General features: G+C 42.1%; 1 protein-coding gene across 1 annotated transcript in view; it reads left to right on the plus strand.

Annotated features, from left to right (window-relative positions):
* LRP1B (LDL receptor related protein 1B) overlaps positions 1-19734 on the plus strand; it is a 1757966-nt gene that overhangs the window by 778651 nt on the left and 959581 nt on the right. The window contains exons 4-5 of the mRNA XM_040358043.1: positions 1866-1985; positions 3196-3324. Coding sequence (XP_040213977.1) covers positions 1866-1985; positions 3196-3324 — 249 coding nt within the window. The remainder of the gene's footprint in view (positions 1-1865; positions 1986-3195; positions 3325-19734) is intronic.

Raw genomic sequence — 19734 nt, forward strand, 5'->3', positions numbered from 1 at the left:
AGAGCCTTTTTAAGGCCCTAGCTCCCAGGTTTGGCACACATTTTTCATGTTGGTAGTGTAGGGACAGGTTACCTGTCTGACAGAGACAGTGATTTGTGGCAGGAAGAGGTTACATATGAGAAGGGAGAGGATAGGGACCTGTCCATTTGGACAGGCCGCATTCAGCCCATCAAGACAGATGTGTCAGCACATTTGAGATCAGCTCTTAGATCTAGAGTGGGTGTTTCCAGTCGGGTTTGTTGTGAATTTCTGGATTCTGCATTAATACAAGTTCTGTTCGCTGCAATCAGACTCTGTGGGGTTGATTTACTAAAGGCCAATAAACTGTGCACTTTGCAAAGGGCAGTTGCACTCTGCAAGTGCAGTTTCCCCAGAGCTTAGTAAATGAGGTAAAGCTTCACTTTGCAAAGAATACCCAATGAGGTGCAAGGGGAAAAAAATATGAATTTTTGCTTGCATATGATTGGATGATGAAAGTCAACAGAGCTTCTTCTCATTTACCAAGCTGTGGAGCAACTGCTCTTGTAGAGTACAACTGCACTTTGCAAAGTGCAAAGTCTATTTACCCTTAGCATACCTTCCAACATTTTGAGATGGGAATGAGGGACACCTACTAACAAATGTATGTAGGCATAGGGCACACCCCTTGCCACACCCCCTTAAAGGAGAATTAACCAAAACAAAAGGTTAATTAAATCCACAGGGGCTATTTTTTTTACCACTACTATTCCTTTATATTGGCTTTTAACCCCCCTGGCGGTATTCCCGAGTCTGACTCGGGGTTACATTTTTGTGCTGCGATCGGTAACCCCGAGTCAGACTCAGGCTCGCCTCGCTGAATCCACAGGCATTGTTTACTTACCTTGTCCCTGGATCCAGCGATGCCACCGCGCTGTGTGAGCGAGCGGGACCTCGCTCCATTCACACAGCGTCCTCCTGTGCCGCCGATCTCCATTCCCTGCAACGTTACAACGCACGGGAGCGGAGAACGGCGCCAAATTCAAAAACGTAAATAAACACAATACATAAAGTATACTATAATCTTATAGATTACAGTATTGTATGTAAAAAAACACACACCCCTTGTCCCTAGTGGTCTGCCCAGTGCCCTACATGTACTTTTATATAATAAAAACCTTTCTTTCTCCCTGCAAACTGTAGATTGTCCATAGCAACCAAAAGTGTCCCTTTATGTAAAAAATGGTTTTAGAGCAGCTAGAAAACAGAGATAATAAATTATAATCACTTGCAGAATTCATAAAAAAATAATAATAATGACAGCGAAAATTCTGCAACTGAGTAAATTTCAGTGGTTTGAGTTGATTACATTATTGAATAATTTTTATTAGAATTATATTATTATTTTTTTATAATTATTTATAATTATTTATTATATTATAATTTATAATTTTGTTTTTAAAAAAATGTCATACCTGGGATGCCCATTAGTCTCTTGTTTGGTCAGATTTAAGTGAGTTATTCCTAAAAATTACAGGCCTACAGTATAAAACGCCAAATTTCCTTGCAAATAATGGTACCTCTTTCAGCATCTTTTTTCTGAAAGAATCATACCGCCAGGGAGGTTAAACTTAAAAATAGTAATAAAATGATTTTAATATCACGTTATCTGCAGTCTAGCAATGTCAGGTTTACCAGGACTGTGCAAATCTCAGAACTGGATGGACAGAAATGCAAATCCTTTGGCATGTGAAAATTTTCCTAAATCTGAGTTTTAACAGTGCATTTAGTTGTTTGCCTAGAGTTTACCTTTAAGGTATCCCATGCAGCTTTGCATTGAATCATTCTGTTTTATAATCCTGATAAAAAGCAATTATTTATTTTCTGAATGTCTCTGTTGTATCTAGAGCTGCAATCAACGTGTCAGAAGCAGAACTGCCAATACAGATGTGCACTGAGCAGAAACAGCACGCAGTGCTACTGTCGAGATGGCTACGAGCTGGGAGCAGACAGGAAAAGCTGCATAGGTAGGAGAATTGGCTGTGCGCAAGATTACCACCTCGCTCATTCATCTGTGTCTGGGATACATTCGCCACTTGGCACTCGCATGAATCATATTGCATCACGAAGGTGCCTGAGCCTCTCCTGCCACCGCCTTGGCATCGCCCGTGTGCGATATAGTAAAAATCAGCTTGATCATTTCCATCGCTTTCATGCATCTGCTGCTATTTACGATGACTGCAATAACTATCCAAAAAAAAAAAGAAAAGCGAAAGAAAAAATATGCCGCAGTCTTCTCTGAAATCTAACACCTAGGCATCGGTGCCTATAAAATGCCTCCAATGATTTTACAGCTTTTATAAATAGCTAGAAAACTGGCAGAAGGCAGCAGATCGGCACTCGCATGGCAAATGATGCTGTTTTGTGTGTTAGGCCATCTTCTCCATCTGCTGCTCTCCCATATTGATCAGATAAATAGCCCTTAAAGGGGTCTATTTATTAGGCTTCTTCAGGGGATGCTGTCCAATTGGAGGTACAAGCCTTCCATAGAAAAAACATATACCGTATATACTCGAGTATAAGCCGAGTTTTTCAGCACATTTTTTGTGCTGAAATTGCCCCCCTCGGCTTATACTCGAGTCACCTTTTTGCGCCTGATCCCCCGGATTTTGGGGACCCGGACTTGGCACACACGTAACCCAACTCTTCCTCTAAAAGTGTGCAAAGTTTGTTGTCCGGGAGACCTACGGCTGGGGAGCACCGATTTTTCAAATTCGGGCACCCCTTCCATAGGCTCCCATGTTAAATGGTATTTTTTCTGGTAAATTTGGGGACCCGGTACCGGCCAGCCACAGGTTCCCTGGACCCGCTACAAGTGTGCAAAGTTTGCTGTCTGGGGGACCTACGGCCGGGGAGCACCGATTTTTCAAAGCCATGCACCCCTTCTATATACTCCCATGTTAAACGTAAGTCTAGTCATGGGCACAGGAGGCATGGGTCCATCAGACCATTCTCATCGGTTTAACCGATCGTGTGTACACGGCATAACTCTCTATAAGAATGAATCTTTCCCACACATATCTACATATTCGTCTTCCTCAGATCTGTCTCTTTATCTATCACATGAGTTGCACACAATAGTTATGATGACATATTTATTAGTTACTGTTACTATAATCTCACATAATCAGGAGCTGTTTTTGGATGGTGATCACCCTCTGTTGTACTCTCTTCCAGATGCGGATGAATGTTCATTGTACGGCTTTTGCAGTCAGACCTGTAGGAACACACAAGGCTCTTATACATGCAGTTGTGTCGAAGGGTATTTAATGCAGCCGGACAACAAATCCTGCAAAGCCAAAAATGGTAAGCCCTTCCGATTCCGAGATATGGGAAAACAATAGTTATCATGTACAGTATAGTCCATGACAGTTGTCCACATAACTTGATTTCTAATTGGGAAGAATTACATATAACAAAATGTGTCATTAATTTAAATTGTCAAACAGATATACACTCACCGGTCACTTTATTAGGTGCACCTTTTCAATTGCTTGGTAACACAAATTGCTAATCAGCCAATCACATGGCAGCAACTCAATTCATTTAGGCATCTAGATGTGGTGAAAATGACTTGCTGAAATTCACACTGAGCATCAGAATGGGGAAGAAATTGGATTTAAGTGACTTTGAACGTGGCATGGTGGTGCCAGACACGTTTTTTAGGATTTTTTTTTAGGATTTTTTAGGATTTTCACACTCAATCTCTAAAGTTCACAGAGTATGGTCCAAAAAAAAAGAAACAATCTAGTGAGCAGCAGCCAGGGAGGCAGGTGAGGCAGATCCATGGACATATTATTATTATTTTTTAAAATCAAACTTCGAGGGTCGTAGATCGGGAAACTGGGGTCACAGAGACCCCAAATTTTTGGATCCTGACACCTATAGTTCCGAAGATATGGGCCTTCTTGTGCAGCCTGTCAGAAGCTACATACAGAGCGGCCAGTTTAAATACAAGCTGACACACTCTCTTTGCAGACTGAGAGGATGAGATCACAGTGCCTCTCCTCACTTCTTGTCAGAAGCACTGAGCTTAATGGACAGCTTTGAGCCTTGGACCAATGGTAAAGCACCATTGGAACAAGCTGCCCAATAAAAATAATGCAGTAGAGGCTCTCCTCTAACTGCAGTGTCATAGAAGAGGGCATGTCTCTAAAAGACAAATACTCCCTTGCAGCCCAGCCCTCTTAACTAAAAGGAAAAAGTATGGGTATAAGATTTACGCACAATCCCATGTTTTTTCTTACACAATTAAGACGGAGAATGAGAATCTGCTGCTGTTGAAAAGGTACTGTTTTACTCAAGCTAAATCATATATTATTATGCTATATGTTATAACATAATAATTTATTATGTATCTATTTACTGTGAAATTGCTGGTTGGAAGTTCAAACTTCAGTAATTTGACTGGTAAGCACCCTGCTTGAGTAACGTTTTTGAAAATATAGTAAATTACCTAATATAATAATTATTTGTTTATTACTTATGATAATTAACCCCTTGCCACCCAGGACAATTCTGACACTTCCCTCCTACATGTAAAAATCCTATCTTTGTTGCTAGAAAATTACTGAGAACCAACCCCCAAACACTATATATATATATATATATATATATATATATATATATATATATATATATATATATATATATATATATATATATATATATATATATATAACAGACAATCTAGGAAATAAAATGGTGGTTGTTGCACCTTTTTATGTTACACAATATTTGCGCCGGCTTACTTTCAAATTACTCACGTCGTATCTTTAGTTTGAATTCTCAAACCAAGATACAACGGCTTCTGGGTTCGATCCGACAGGCGTATGGCTTTGTACGCCTTCGGATCTTAGATGCAATACTTTGGCATCTGCTGGGTGGAGTTCGCGTCGTTTTCCACGTCGGGTATGCAAATGAGCTTTTTCCGACGATCCACGAACGTACGCGCGGCCGTCGCATTCTCTTACATCGTCTCTAGTCTGCTTTTTCCGGCGTATAGTTAAAGCTGCTATTTTGCGGCGTATAGATAGACTTGCCATGTTAAGTATGGCCGTCGTTCCCGCGTCAAAATTAGAATTTTCTTTTTGCGTAAGTCGTCCGTGAATAGGGATGGACGTAAGTCACGTCTAAGTTAAAAAAATGACGTCGTTGCGACGTCATTTCGCGCAAAGCACGGCGGGAAATTTCAAAACAGAGCATGCGCAGTTCAATCGGCGCGGGGACGCGCTTCATTTAAATGAATCATGCCCCATAATCGCCAATTTGAATTCCGCCGCCTGAAATACACTACGCCGCCGTAACTTATGGCGTGAAATCTTCCTGGATTCGACTTAAAGCCAGGTAAGATACGGCGGCGTAGCATATCTCTGATATGCTGTGCCTATCCATTTCTATGTGGATCTGGCCCTACATGTTTAGAGTTACAGAGGAGGTCTAGTTCTAGAATTATTGCTCTCGCTCTAACCTTTATGGTGTACAGTATGTAACCTGTGTATTACTAGTTCTGATACTAGCCAGTACCTCACCAGCCACTGACCTCGCCGCATGTCTCTGTGCTGCACTTACTTTCCGCTCCCTTGTGTTTCTTCTTTATTACAAAACATGTAGCAAACTCAGCAGCCAACAGATTTTGGGGGCCTCACTCCACCACCTTCATTAGAGCTTAAAGGCACACTAAAGTTTCCAAATAAAATAACAAACATGTTATATTTACCTCTACTGTGCAGTTCATTTTACACACAGTGGCTCTGATCCTGGTCTTCTAGTGTCCCTCGGCGACTGTCTCGGCTCCTCCACGCACCCCCTTCATGGGAAGCTCTCTCCCAAGGGGGTTAGCTTGCGGGTGCGCTCCCGTGATACAGCCGGCGGCCAAAGCCGCCGACTGTATCACACGGCCCGAGCTCCGGCACGCCGCGTCATTGCATGTGATTGACAGCAGCGCAAGCCAATGGCTGCGCTGCTATAAATCCAGCAAATCTAACCAATCGACGGCTAGACTCCGAGGAGAAGAGGACAAAAGGGGACATACACAGCAGATTCGGGGTCAGGTAAGTAAAATGGGGGGGGGGCTGGGGGGCCGTCATTGCCAGGTTTTTTTTCACCTTCATGCATAGGATGAAAAAAAAACCTTTACAACCCCTTTAAGAAAACAGCTGTTGGAGGACAGTGTGGTGCCCCAACTGCAATCCCCTTTGGCAGTGACCATGTGAGCAATACCCAGATGTGCTCACTCAATAATACATTCGATTTTCCCTTTAAGACTAACAGGCAGGCAGGGTAAAATGCCATTAAATGGATTGATCCTCTGCTTTGCGTGTTGTGAAAGCATCAATGTTTGTTCAAAACTAAAAGCTGGCACCTAAGTTTATGCATCGAAGTTCTTGGTAATTGAATCCCCGCAGAACAGTTTTGATTGACGGAGATGTTCTAATGCCTGGATAAAAATCTACTAAACACTAAATAATCAGCAAGCTGTTTTCATGAAGATGTTACTAGCTGAAACCCTAGAAGGAGGAAGAGAAAATATCCCATCCACTATTTTCAGCGGCGGCAGATGGGGACTTGCAAATAAATCCTCCATTATATCACGGGATAATATAATATATCAGTGCTTACCTGAAAATTATAGTCATATTCCATTTAAATAAATGATTAGCTACGGTTCAACAATTTTAAATTCTAATAGCTTTACTTTCCTGATATACATTACAGTTCAATTAAAATACGCTTTGAATGGCCACATTTAATTAAATATCTCAGCTGTGTCAAGAATCCGGACTGATGAATTAACTTGACCTCCTTTACTTTGACATTACATTTTGTTCAGGAGGCGGCTAACTAAAATTCAGCTGTGACATTAAGTAAGAGTTGATGGTTCGATCGACCTGCTTTGATTATCTTGTATTGTGTACTTCATGGAGTTAAAAATTTGAAGACGTAATCAGATGAGGACCGTTGATGATGGCTGATAATTATGATTACCGGTATTAATTATATTATGTCTTTCCAAAAGTTTCGAGTTTCAGTGATACCATTTATTGGCTAATCTAAGTAATTAAAGATGCAAACTTTAAGGCTCCGTACACACGACCGGATCTGTCCGCTGGGATTTATCCGCGGATCAGTTCCAGCAGACAGATCCGGTCGTGTGTAGGGCCTAGCGGACATTTTTCGGCGGAGATTTCTCCAGCCGACGGTTTTCCAGCGGATAAAAATTTCTTGGCATGCTAAGAAATCTATCCGCAGGAAACCTGTCCTTCGGACTTATCCGGTCGTCTGTACAGACTCACCGGATAAGTCCGTCCGATCCCCATCCCTCGCATGCGTCGAAATGATTTGGCGTATGCGTGGAAGTATTTACCTTCCAGGGTCGCGCACGTCGCCGCGTCATCGTCGCGGCGACGGCGCGGACACGTCACCGCGGATGTTTTCCGCAGGGATTTTGATCTGATGGTGTGTACAGCCATCAGATCAAAATCCGCCAGCGGACATATCCGATGGAAACGGTCCGGCGGACCGTTTTCATCGGATATCCCCTCGTGTGTACAAGGCCTAGGAATAGACGGTAGAGTCGGGGTGGTTACATCACACAGGACCAGGATGCTAGCGGAACCGCTAAATTAGTGGTGCCTACTACAGTGAAATTTAGCTTCCACAGGGATCCCACAGGTATGGCACAAACATACATACATTGATCCAAGCTGGACAAATGTAACTATGTAAAAATTGCCATACCCAGGGCTTTTTTCAGGGGGAACTTGGTGGAACTAAATTCCACCACCTTTGGCTCAGACCCTTGGGGGGGGGGGGCACTGCTCACCACAATCACTTCTGTGTTTACAAGTGACAGCTCTGCACTCTGTATGTAATGCAATCCTGGTATTTAATGCCCCTTTAAGACCCTCCGACTGTTCGTGAAATTTGACTGTCCACACCCACTATTTGATGTAATTTGAAAGGTGTGTCTGGGTGGATGGGTTTTGGGGGGTCGTGGTTGAGTTCCAGCACTTATTGTTTGAGAAAAAAATCCCTGGCCACACCTATCTTTATCTTTAACCACTTCAGCCCCGGAAGAATTAATACCCCTTCCTGACCAGGCCATTGATGTGATACGGCACTGCGTTGTGCACTGTAACCAAAAAAAATGTATGTCCTTTTTTCCCCACAAATAGAGCTTTCTTTTGGTGGTATTTGATCACCTCTACGGTTTATATTTTTTGCGCTATGAACAAAAAAAGACCAACAATTTTGAAAAAAATAAAAACACAATATTTTATACTTTTTGCTGTAATAAATATCCCCATTTTAAAAAAATAAAATAAAAAAAATGTTATCATCAGTTTAGGCCGATATGTATTCTTCTACATATTAAAAAAAATAACTATTATCGGGACTGCGACATTTTGGCGGACACACTTTTGACACATTTTGGGACCATTGACATTTATACAGCTATCAGAGCTAAAAATAGCCACTGATTACTGTATAAATGTCACTGGCAGGGAAAGGGTTAACACCAGGGGGCGATCAAGGGGTTAAATGTATTCCCTCAGTGTGTGCTAACTGTAGGGGGAGGGGACTGCCTTGGGAAGGAGACCAATTGTTGTTCCTATATAATAGAAACACACATTCTGTCTTCTCTCCCCTTCCAGAACGGGGATGGGTGTGTGTTTGCACACACCCATCCCCGTTCTGGCTTTGTCAGGAGCGTTCGCGGGTACCCGGGGGACAGCTCCTCAGAGACACTGCAGGTTTATGCGTGGGGCTCCGGCGCCCCTTAAAGTGCCCGCCGTACAGCTATGGCAATTCACGCAGGGGAGCCATTTTTCCAGCGGACGGTCGGCAAGAGGTTAATAGCTAACAAAGGGTATAGCTTAAAGTGGAGCTTCACCAAAAAGAGAAAGTTGCACTTTAAGGCCTCCTCCCTCACTCTACTTTAAAAGAGAACTATGGACTTTTTTTTTCAGAATCATACTTACCTAGGTGGATGCAGCATTGGTCCCCTGCTGGCTCTAACACTGAGAACTGAGTGGTCAAACACTGCCGATCACTCGGTTCTTCGGGCTCCCTGAGCAGAGAGCTGGTGACTGTCAGTCACCACTGACTGCTCTGCCCCCTGGAGAGCTGGGCAGTGGAGGTGGCAGGAGTTCCCGGCTCAGACTCTCAGTGGCTCTTTGAGAGCCTGAGCTGGGTGCCGGTCCAGGCATGTGGGACGGATCCTGACTTCATTGTCACGATCTTGCCCGAGCCTGGACTGGCTCTGTGACGTCAACCCGCTGTCAGCTGAAAACGGGTGCACTCATGTGATCCACAATAGAAGTACAGTCTTGTGAGCCTTGAATGAACTTCTCCTCTAAGAAATGGCACTTTTTTTGGAGAGAGATTTTGACAGGTACCTGCTCCCTCTTCTGCTCAAAATTCTCTTCCCCCTCCCTCTGTGCCCTGCCCCTCTAGCGTCCATTGGAATGATTGGCTGTGAAAGGGGTGGGAGCAGCTGGCTCAGCCTCTCAGTGGTGTGCTGAGAGGCTGAGCCAGCTGCAGGTACAGACATCTGGGCAGCTCCCGAAATTATCCTACGGATCTCTGCAGAGCCTGGATCGGCTCGGTGACGTCAGCTGACAGCAGACTTTAGCTCGTTGTCATTTAAATCTGGGTTACAGGAGTGCAAAAACTAAGTGCACTCCTGTGACCTACAGGAGACGAGCGGTCAAAAGAGCTTTGGTCCTACCTCTCCTTTAATACATAATTAAATGTATCTTTAAATTTGACTTGGTATCAGCTTCTTCTTATGAAGCTAATCAGCTCATGTGCAGACAAGGAGCATGCTGAATGGAGGAAACAATGGAATGATAGAGAGATACGTTTATCACTCTGCTGCTTCTACTTCTACTGTCAAGTCTTGGGTTGAGGTGGGTTTTTTGAAGCCTAGGCTCAGAGGAAGTGGGTTAAAGTGGTTGTAAACCCTTACACATACCTAGTGAATTGATTGGCCTCAGGTGATACACAGAGATGAAAAAAAGTCCTCCTACATAAGTTTTACCTGTCGTCTTCTCTTCAGTACAAGTGTTCAAAATACAAACTTTATAAAGCTTGTCTGAGCTGTCAGAAAAAAATAGGGGGGGGGGCTGAAATTAAACACTGCAGAGCTCATTGAGGAGAGGGAGATGATTGGAGGGAAGGGACACACCCCCCTTCACACAGCACACAGGAACAGAGTTGCGGCTGTCAATCACAGGCTGTGTGCTGGGGCTCCCTCCCTTTCACCTTTTTTCTTTTGGTGTCAGGAAAACTTGTCAGAAGTGATTAATGCAGATAGCAGAGAAACGAAGCAGCAGACAGAAATTACACTTAGTGCTCATAATTGACTCGTACACATTATGGAGTAGTGATGTCACCCCAGATGTTTTAGAACTACATTTCCCATGATGCTCAACTACATTGCAGAGTGCATGAGCATCATGGGAAATGTAGTTCCAAAACATCTGGGGTGCCAGGGTTCGCCATCATTGCTATAGAGGAATATACTTTGTTCATATTTTATGTCTGGTTTGGTTTATGTTTGGTTTACAACCAATTTATTTGATGCTGGCTGTCATCCAATCTAGAAGACTGAGGGCATTTTGTGGCAAAGGGACAGCTTTAGACTGAGGGTGATTTTTGCAGCAATAGTTATTATTATTATTATTATTATTATTATTATTATTATTATTATTATTATTCTTTTCATAGCATTTTTATGTATTATTTTTGACTTGAGCCCTACTTCAAATAAGCGGTTACACACAGACATAAGAACTTAAATCAACTACAACAGTCACTGACACCTTAGTGTCAGACACCTAAGAATACCGGATAGACTTTGGTCTTAAGTTTTAGGTTCTTTGATGTATTTTCATTTAATCTGCTCAAGATTAAAGTGTGACTTTGCTCACATAATGTTGATGTCACTCAGAATAAACTTAAAAATAAGACGGGGTGGCTTTAACCAACATTTACACAGTGAGGATGTGTCAGATAAGGCCGTCTTATTCCAGACTTCTTTGAGGCATTTGTGCAATGAATAAACATTGGGGGATTCTGTTTTTCACCCGGCTACATAATTCATTAAATCTGTCAGCCTTCTCGAGGTTGAAAGGAACAAGCTCTACACAAAGTGTAACGACTTAGAATCAATACTGTGTTTTTAAAAGAATATTTTAGACACAAGTTCTCATTTGCCTCTAGGCAAGGAAAGCCAAAGCCTAATTTGCCCTGCAGACACGAGGCACCTGAATACGAGAATACCAATCTAAAAATATGCCATTTCTTCTGTTTACTGCACTTTGGAGCGCAGCGGTGACGCTGGAAAGATCTGTAGCTTTCTTTTTGTTTGTGTCAAGGATTTTAGTATAGCAAAGTATATGTAAGCCCAGTCACTAAAATGTCATACAAGCTTCTATATGTATGTGTGTGTATCTATTAGTGTTGCTCACGAATATTCGCATTGCGAATATTCGTTACGAATATGGCATATTCGAATATTCGCGAATAACTCAAATTTCGCGGCCAAAATTCGCTATTCCGAATATTCGTATTTTTTCAAATGTATTTTTAAAACAGATCACATCCTATCGACGTCTAAAAGCATTGCTGGTATGATTAGAGACCCTGGGCCGAGTAGCTAAGCTGAGGCGATCCTTTTATGTTGCCGAATATTCGCAATCGCGAATATTCGATTTCCGAATATTCACAAATACTTTCTCCGCCCTTCTTTTGCATCAGAGCCAATCAGAGTTCTCCTACCACAGTTGTCAAAATTTCGCAATCAATTTCGCATTCGCATTAGCGAAATTTCGATAAAATATCACGAATATTCGCAAATACTTTCTCCGCCCTTCTTTTACATCAGAGCCAATCAGAGTTCTCCTACCACAATTGTCAAAATTTTGCAATCAATTTCGCATTCGCATTAGCGAAATTTCGATAAAATATCACGAATATTCGCGAATACTTTCTCCGCCCTTCTTTTGCATCAGAGCCAATCAGAGTTCTCCTACCACAGTTGTCAAAATTTGGCAATCAATTTCGCATTCGCATTAGCGAAATTTCGCAAAAAATGTTTTTTGATAAAATATCATGAATATTCGATTTTAGCGAATATTTCACGAATATTCGTCTATATATTCGTGATATATCGCGAAATCGAATATGGCGTATTCCGCTCAACACTAGTATCTATCTCTACCTCTCTCTCTGTATATATATATATATACATATTTTTTGACTTTGCAGGGGAATAAAGCGGGAGTGAAACCCATCAGGGTTTACTTCCTCTTTAAGACCTGCTGGCATAAAACAAAGGATGACAAAAATGTAAAAATTATACTTTGGTAAAAACGGCAGTTGTTTATAATATACAATGATTTTGCAAATGAAATTGTATTCAATTAGAAAATCTAAATATGGGTTCATGTACTAATGTTTACACACACACACCATTTATTTAAAGGGGTGTGCTGTTTGGGTGTAATTGGGTTTGTTTAGTTGTTTTCCAATTAGTACTTTGTGTCATTTTTTTTTGTTTTTGTTTTTTTTTGTATGCGGCTATGTATGTTACTTTTTTCATTTCACTGTAAATTACTTTTTTTTTTTTTCATTATTTGTGTAAAGTCTCTTGAAAATATATTATTGTTTATCTGTTAAAAAACATATTGAGGAAAATCTTTTTTTTTTTTTTTAAGACTAATTATTGAGGACTTTAGAAAACAATAGAAAAAGACTTCACTAAGTATATACCATAGTAGGTATGCATACTCAGATTACAGCAATTTTGATATACAGTAAACTAAAATAAATATTTTGATAGAGTACATACAGAGTAGTGTGTCATTGTGTTTTATGTGGCTTTGGTGTGTATAGTAGTATAAAGTATTTATCTGATATGTACCCCATAGGGCACCGGTGTCAAACACAAGGCCCGCGGACCGAATCCGACCCTCTAGCCCATTTCATGTGGCCCTCGCACCTCTCCTCCAGCTGCAGGAGAGCTCCAGCCCTCCTCTTGTCCTTCTCCAGACCCTGTATTTTCTGCTTTCAAGCAATGCATCCAGCTTCTTCCCAGCAGCAGCATAAGGAAAGGGGGGTGCACTGTGATGTAAGGGAGAGTGGGGGACTTAACTTCTGATGGTGGGGGGGCTCTTGGGGAGGGGATGCGCTGGACATCTAATCTTAAAAATACAACCGGCCCTTGTGAAGGCAATCATAATGCTGATGCGGCCCACGATGAATTTGCGTTTGACACCCCTGCCATTATTTACATATGAATGCCCATGGCCTCAGCTGTTTACATATGAATGTCGCCGCTATTTACATATGAATGCTGGTTATTTACATGTACACACAGGGTCTGCAGGTGAGTCATCTGTACACAACAATAGGGCAGAGCTGGGCAACATTAGTAGCAGCACTTCACACTGAGATATCAGGACACAGCAAAGGACTAAAACTTCAAGGGCCAAGGGAGTTTAAAGCGGGGTTCCGCGGGTTTTCGTTGTTTTTTTTTAATCCTTCTGCCGCTCTTACCTCCTTCAAATAACCACTCGTGTCTCCCAGTCACTTAGTCCGCAGCATTTCTTTTGGCCCGAAAAGGAGATGTTTTAAAATCCCGAGATGGACGTTTCCATCTTTACTGTGGGCACTGTGAAGCTGTGGGATACAGTGAATGCTGACGTCCCAGCATTCACCGCTCTATCCCGCGCATGTGCAGTGTTGACGGCAAGCGTCGCCGTCAACACTGCACTTTTGCCATCACAACGGCCGGCGTAGGTCACGTGACCCGCGAGATATCGCAGAATTTCAGCACAGCGCGTCTCCTGGGATTCTCCTCACTCACTCCCAGGAGACAGCGCTGGTCGAGGGAAAATTGAATACACGCCCACTCCCGTGGGGAAACACTGATTGACGGGAGAGAAAATGCTGGATTAACAAGGTAAAGACGGCGATTAAAAAAAACAAAAAACGGATTGGGTATTATCGATCGGTATTGTTTTAAGTCAGCCAAACTTGAAATTTAGGGTGAACCTCCGCTTTAAACAGGGATAGTTAGCAAGTATGAGGCAGCTGCTTTGGGCCCCACAACAATGACAGGGCCCAGGGCAGCTTCCCCTTTTGCCCTGTCTTAAAAACGGCCCTACATACTTTTTTTCTCCACATATACGTAATAATAGTTTGTATTAAAGATCGTTCTGAAGTCTTTGAAGCACTGTCTTATGTCTGTGGGTAGCCTTTGCCTATCTGGGATCAATAATTCTCTTGTCAGTTGACTCTGCCGAGCCAATTTGCCAAGATTTAGGTCTGCACATTTGCAGACAGTAATGACATCAAATTGATTTGCTTATATGCATAACAATATATAATTCCCGGGACTTGTCCCTCCCTCGTTCTTTCACATTCAGGAGATGTAATATCTGGGCCAGCTTCCAAGTTGATATTTTAAGAATGCTGGGAAGTGGAGGCTGTTGCTGTAATCAGGCTGCACATTTTGTCACTGTCAGTAGCAAAATGTTGTCTTACCACATGCTGCAGAATCCATACATTGGGATGATAACATACCTCCTTTCTTTGATGTAACTTGGGGGGGGGGGGGGATTTTCCCATATCCCTTCGTAAATTCTGCTTCTGCTCACAATATTATGTTATCAACTCATGTTAGCATGCCATGAATGCAGATGTTACGTTGGCAGCATATTAACCGTACCCTAGTTATATTTTTCTGTTTTCTTTCTCGTATGAAGATTGCTATTTGTCTCAATATTATCCAAGTAATAAACAAAAAAATGGAGATCTTTTTACATCAGTCTCAAAGCTCTCCATAGCCTAAGGTCACATGACAGCCTTGTATTCCAGCAGATAGAGATGGAATGTGCAGTCTACCAAAAAAAAAAGCCAAAGGCTACAGCGTGATATGCAGTATGTCCTTGGATCAACACAATTATCATCATATGTATGCATTCAGAGCATCAATAGCGATGAGAGATGCAATCCACTAGGAAAATAAATGTTTATTCCTCACTACAATCTTACCACAACCAGATAAAGGGCCAACTGTATAACACTAGAGCAGACCCAGCAAGGTTTTGCTGGGGTGAAGGCGGACATCTGGAGAATGCAGACTAAGCTAGGCATATTCTTTTATAGTAAAGTGGCTGTAAAGTGTCTGTAAACACTTGGAATAAAAAATGAACAGTGCCTTCTAGTCTTCTGGGGGCAGATCCACAAAGGTATTACGCCGGCGTATCTCTTGATACACCGCGTAATTTCAAATTTTGCGCGTCGTACCTTTGTTTTGTATCCACAAAACAAGATACGACGGCATCTCGGCTAGATCCGACAGGCGTACGTCTTAGTACGCCGTCGGATCTAAGCTGCAATTTTTCGGCGGCCGCTAGGTGGCGTTTCCGTTGAATTCCGCGTCGAGTATGCAAATTAGCTAGTTACGGCGATCCACGAACGTCCGTCCGGCGCATTATGTTTACGTTGTTTGCGTTTGGCTTTTTCCGGCGTATAGTTAAACCTGCTACATGGTGGCGCACTCAATGTTAAGTATGGCCGTCGTTCCCGCGTACAATTTTGAATTTTTTACGTTGTTTGCGTAAGTCGTTCGCGAATAGGGATTTGCGTAGAATGACGTCATCGTCGTGAGCATTGGCTAGTTCCGGGTTAATTTCGAGCATGCGCACTGGAATACCACCACGGACGGCGCATGTGCAGTTAAAAAAAAATGATGTTTACGTCGGGTCACGACGTATTTACATAAAACACGCCCCCATTACATCCATTTGAATCCCGCGCCCTTACGCCGCAAAAGATACACTACGCTGCCATAACTTACGGCGCAAATTCTTTGAGGATTAGAAAAAAAGTTGCGGCGGCGTAGTGTATCTTAGATACACTGTGCCCAGCGTATTAATGCACCGAGGTACGTGAATCTACCCCCTGGTGTGCACTTGCCTCAACCCAAAACACCTACTGTGATTTGTGTCTGCTGCCTCATTCTTCGTCTATGCCGGAACTTCCCAACCTTTTTACACCAGAGGAACCCTTGGCACAACGTTCAGGTCCCAGGAAACCCCTCATAAGATTAGTAACTCAGAGACCATTGGGAAAATGCCCCTTACATTGGTGGTACATTGGTGGTAGAAAGAATGCCTGCCTTACAGGGGTGGTCAGAATGACACCCTTGAAGTTATACCGTTGGCTGTACCAAGTGGCATTGGAACTATGCAGGTACTATCAGATGGGAGATCAGTTAGCTGCACCTCAAGGAAGTCCTAACCACTCCTAGAGAAACTCTAGAGTTCCACTGAACCCTGGCTGAGAATGGCTGGTCTATGCAGATACTAGACATGTGAGGTTTGTTTTGTTATTAAATACAAATTTAGACAAATTATTTGATATTTGGAAATTCGGATGTATCTGAATTTCCAAATGAATATTTTCAAATTTCGGATTTTTCAATTTTCAAAATTTTTCATTTTTTATTTTTCGAATTTTCGAAATTTTTATTTTTCGAATTTTCGAAATTTTTATTTTTCGAATTTTCGAATATTCGTTTTTTGTATTTTTCGAATTTTCGAATTTTTTATTTTTCAAATTTTCGAATATTCGATTTTTGTATTTTTCGAATTTTTCGAATTTTCGAATTTTTTATTTTTCAAATTTTTCAATTTTCACATTTTTCATTTTCGAATTTTCAAATTTTCGAAAATTGAAAAATTATAAAATTATAAAATTATAAAAACCTGAATTTTTTAAATTCGGAATTTAAGAAATTAAAAAAAAAAACAATTCGAAATTTCGAAATTGTAACATTCAAAAATCTAAAGTTCGAAAATCTAAAATTTTAAAAAGGTAAATTTCGGAATTTAAGCCTTTTCCCCATTATATAAGTGATACAGCCAATAAGTCTATTTTTCCGCTTGCAATGGTCAGCTTTTCCCAAAAAGAAAATCTGTTGCTGTAACTGCTTAATAAGTGTCAGCTTTAATTTGTAAAGTCAAGTCCATGTAAATCTCCAGAATTAAGCAATCTTTGCAATCTCCTTGTAAAGTCAAGTCTGTGTAAATCTGCTAGTGACAGGACGCTAGTACACTACTCCCTCTCTAGAACAATGCGGCCATTCAAAGATGTTCTTCTCCATCCAGGGTGGAGACACCCTAAGACCTCTTTCACATTGAGGCGTGGAGCCGCGGTGACGGTATAGCCACGCTATTTGTAGCGTGGCTATACCGTCGTATTTATAGCGGCCGAAAAAGGGTTAATACCCCCGCGTTGTGGGCGGTATTACCGCGCTTTCCCATTGATTTCAATGGGATGGCGTGGTATAGGAGCGGTGAACACACCGCTCCTATACCGCGGTAAAGATTCGGCTAGCAGGACTTTTGGAGCACTCCTGCTAGTGCACCGCTTCAGTGTGAAAGCCTTCGGGCAGGTTTTTTCATGCGGTATAGCAGCGCTATTTTTAGCGCTGTACCGCATGAAAAACGCCTCAATGTGAAAGCGGCCTAAAGCCTCATACACACGATACAATTTTATGGCCATAATTATTGGCTGAATTAACAACAACAAAAGTTGGCTGTTCATGCTCACCAACTGTCTGGCAATAAATCTGTTACTTTGGTTTTTCCAATTGTGTGTACACAAATCCGTCCAACTAAAATCCATAGTAAAAACACGCATGCTCAGAACCAATGCTAAACATCAGACAACAATAGCAGAAGTTACCCAAAGAGTGGTGGTAAAGAGCTGAAAAACCACGTGGTTTGGTGAATGTTGGCTGACAATTTTGTTACTGTGTGTGTGCAGAACAAGTTCACGGCCAACGCCCTTCAGACCAAAGTTCGTGGAAAAGTCAGCTGAATGTCCGATCGTGTGTACGAGGCTATAGTCTGTTACTGTCCTGATTACTAGGTGAAAATAAAAGAAAATAAAGCCTTAAAATAGAAAAACGAATGCAGCCACCAAATTGGTAAGCTGCAATATATTACATTTGTTTCATTTTGGGGTTTAACACCGCTATAAAGTTCATGGCAACAAAATGTAAATTCTGAAACTTCAGACGACTATGAACCCTTCCCAGCCTTGGCATGCAAACACAGCCATCTGAAATATAATTTATTGATGGCATCAGTTTAATCAGGGTGATTTTGTTGGCTAGCTGGAGGGGATTTTCCTGAAATGTGTGCAATTTCTGTTTCGAGAGAAGTATTGCATCCATTAAAAAGATGGAAAAGAATGCTATTAATTAAGGTTGGGTCTCTAGCACGTTGCTTATCACAATGTCCTTACACAGATATATATCTACATTAGTTAAGAGAATAGATTGTGTTCTGTCCTTGAAACGTTGATCAGACAATCTAACTGCTGCCAATTCTCTGTGATTGAATAATACATTGATGCTGAGGATTGAGGGAAGCATTGTGGGAGACTGAAATGTTTGCAATGGTAATGAATTATATGAACTGAATTGTATAAACTGTAGAATTACCAGCTGCCCTCATTTACTGTCAGGCCCCGTACACACGTCCGAGAAACTCGACGGGCAAAACACATCATTTTGCTCGTCGAGTTCCTTGTGAAGCCGCCGAGGATCTCGGCGAGACAAATTTTCCCATTGCCCAACGAGGAAATAGAGAACATGTAATCTTTTTGGCCCGACGAGATCCCCAACTGGTTTTCTCGGCAGAATACGTCTCCCATCGATTTTCTTGCTGAATTCTGCCGAGAAAACCGGTCGTGTGTGTACGGGGCCTAAGTGATGGAAAGGAAAGTGTCTAGAAGCAGGTTGTTTCCATAACTTACTGGCTCAAATCCGTATTTATCGGCGTATAACACGCACTTTTTTCCCCTTAAAATCAGGGGGAAATCGTGGGTGCGCGATATACGCCGATCCCCGCTGTCTCTGAGCGCCGCAGGCCTAGAGCCAAGTGTACTGCGCACTCGGCTAGGCTCGGCCATGCTCGGCTCTGCCCGTCGCAGCCTAGAGCTGAGCCGAGTGTACTGCGCACTCGGCTAGGCTTGGCCACGCTCGGCTCCGCCCGCAGCCACGCGAGAGGAGCCGAGAGAAGCCGAGAGGAGCCGAACACACAGGAAATCTGTCTCCTATCAGCTCGGCCGAGGCGCCAAATCCAAAAACAAACACTGCTGCAACCCCAGGCAAGGTGCGGATGGTATTGCAGACGGACACGCTGGACGGAGACGGACACCTGGATGGAGGCCGCAGACGGACACCTCCAAAGCCACAGATGGACACCCACAAGGCTTGACGGACCCCGCGCAAGGCCACAGACAGATGCCGGACAAGGCCGCCGATGGACGCAGGGCAAAAATTTAAGTTTTCTTTTTTTTCCTTAAACTATCTTTCTAAGGTTGTGGTGTGCGTTATACACCGGCGCACGGTATACCCCGATAAATACGGCACTTGAAAAATAATTCTGTTCAATAAAGAAATGCATCCCTTCGACGTGACACTAAACTCTGCAAAAAATAAATGAATATATAAATATATATATATATATATATATATATATATATATATATATATATATATATATATATATATATATATATATATATATATATATATTTTATAGTATGTGAAATAAATAGGGGGTGTTTGGATTCTCCCTATTTAGATGATAAATATGTATTATCTTGTCTGTTCCTATAATTATC

Source organism: Rana temporaria, chromosome 6 (genome assembly GCF_905171775.1).
Source record: "Rana temporaria chromosome 6, aRanTem1.1, whole genome shotgun sequence".
In the NCBI taxonomy this organism is placed as follows: domain Eukaryota; kingdom Metazoa; phylum Chordata; class Amphibia; order Anura; family Ranidae; genus Rana; species Rana temporaria.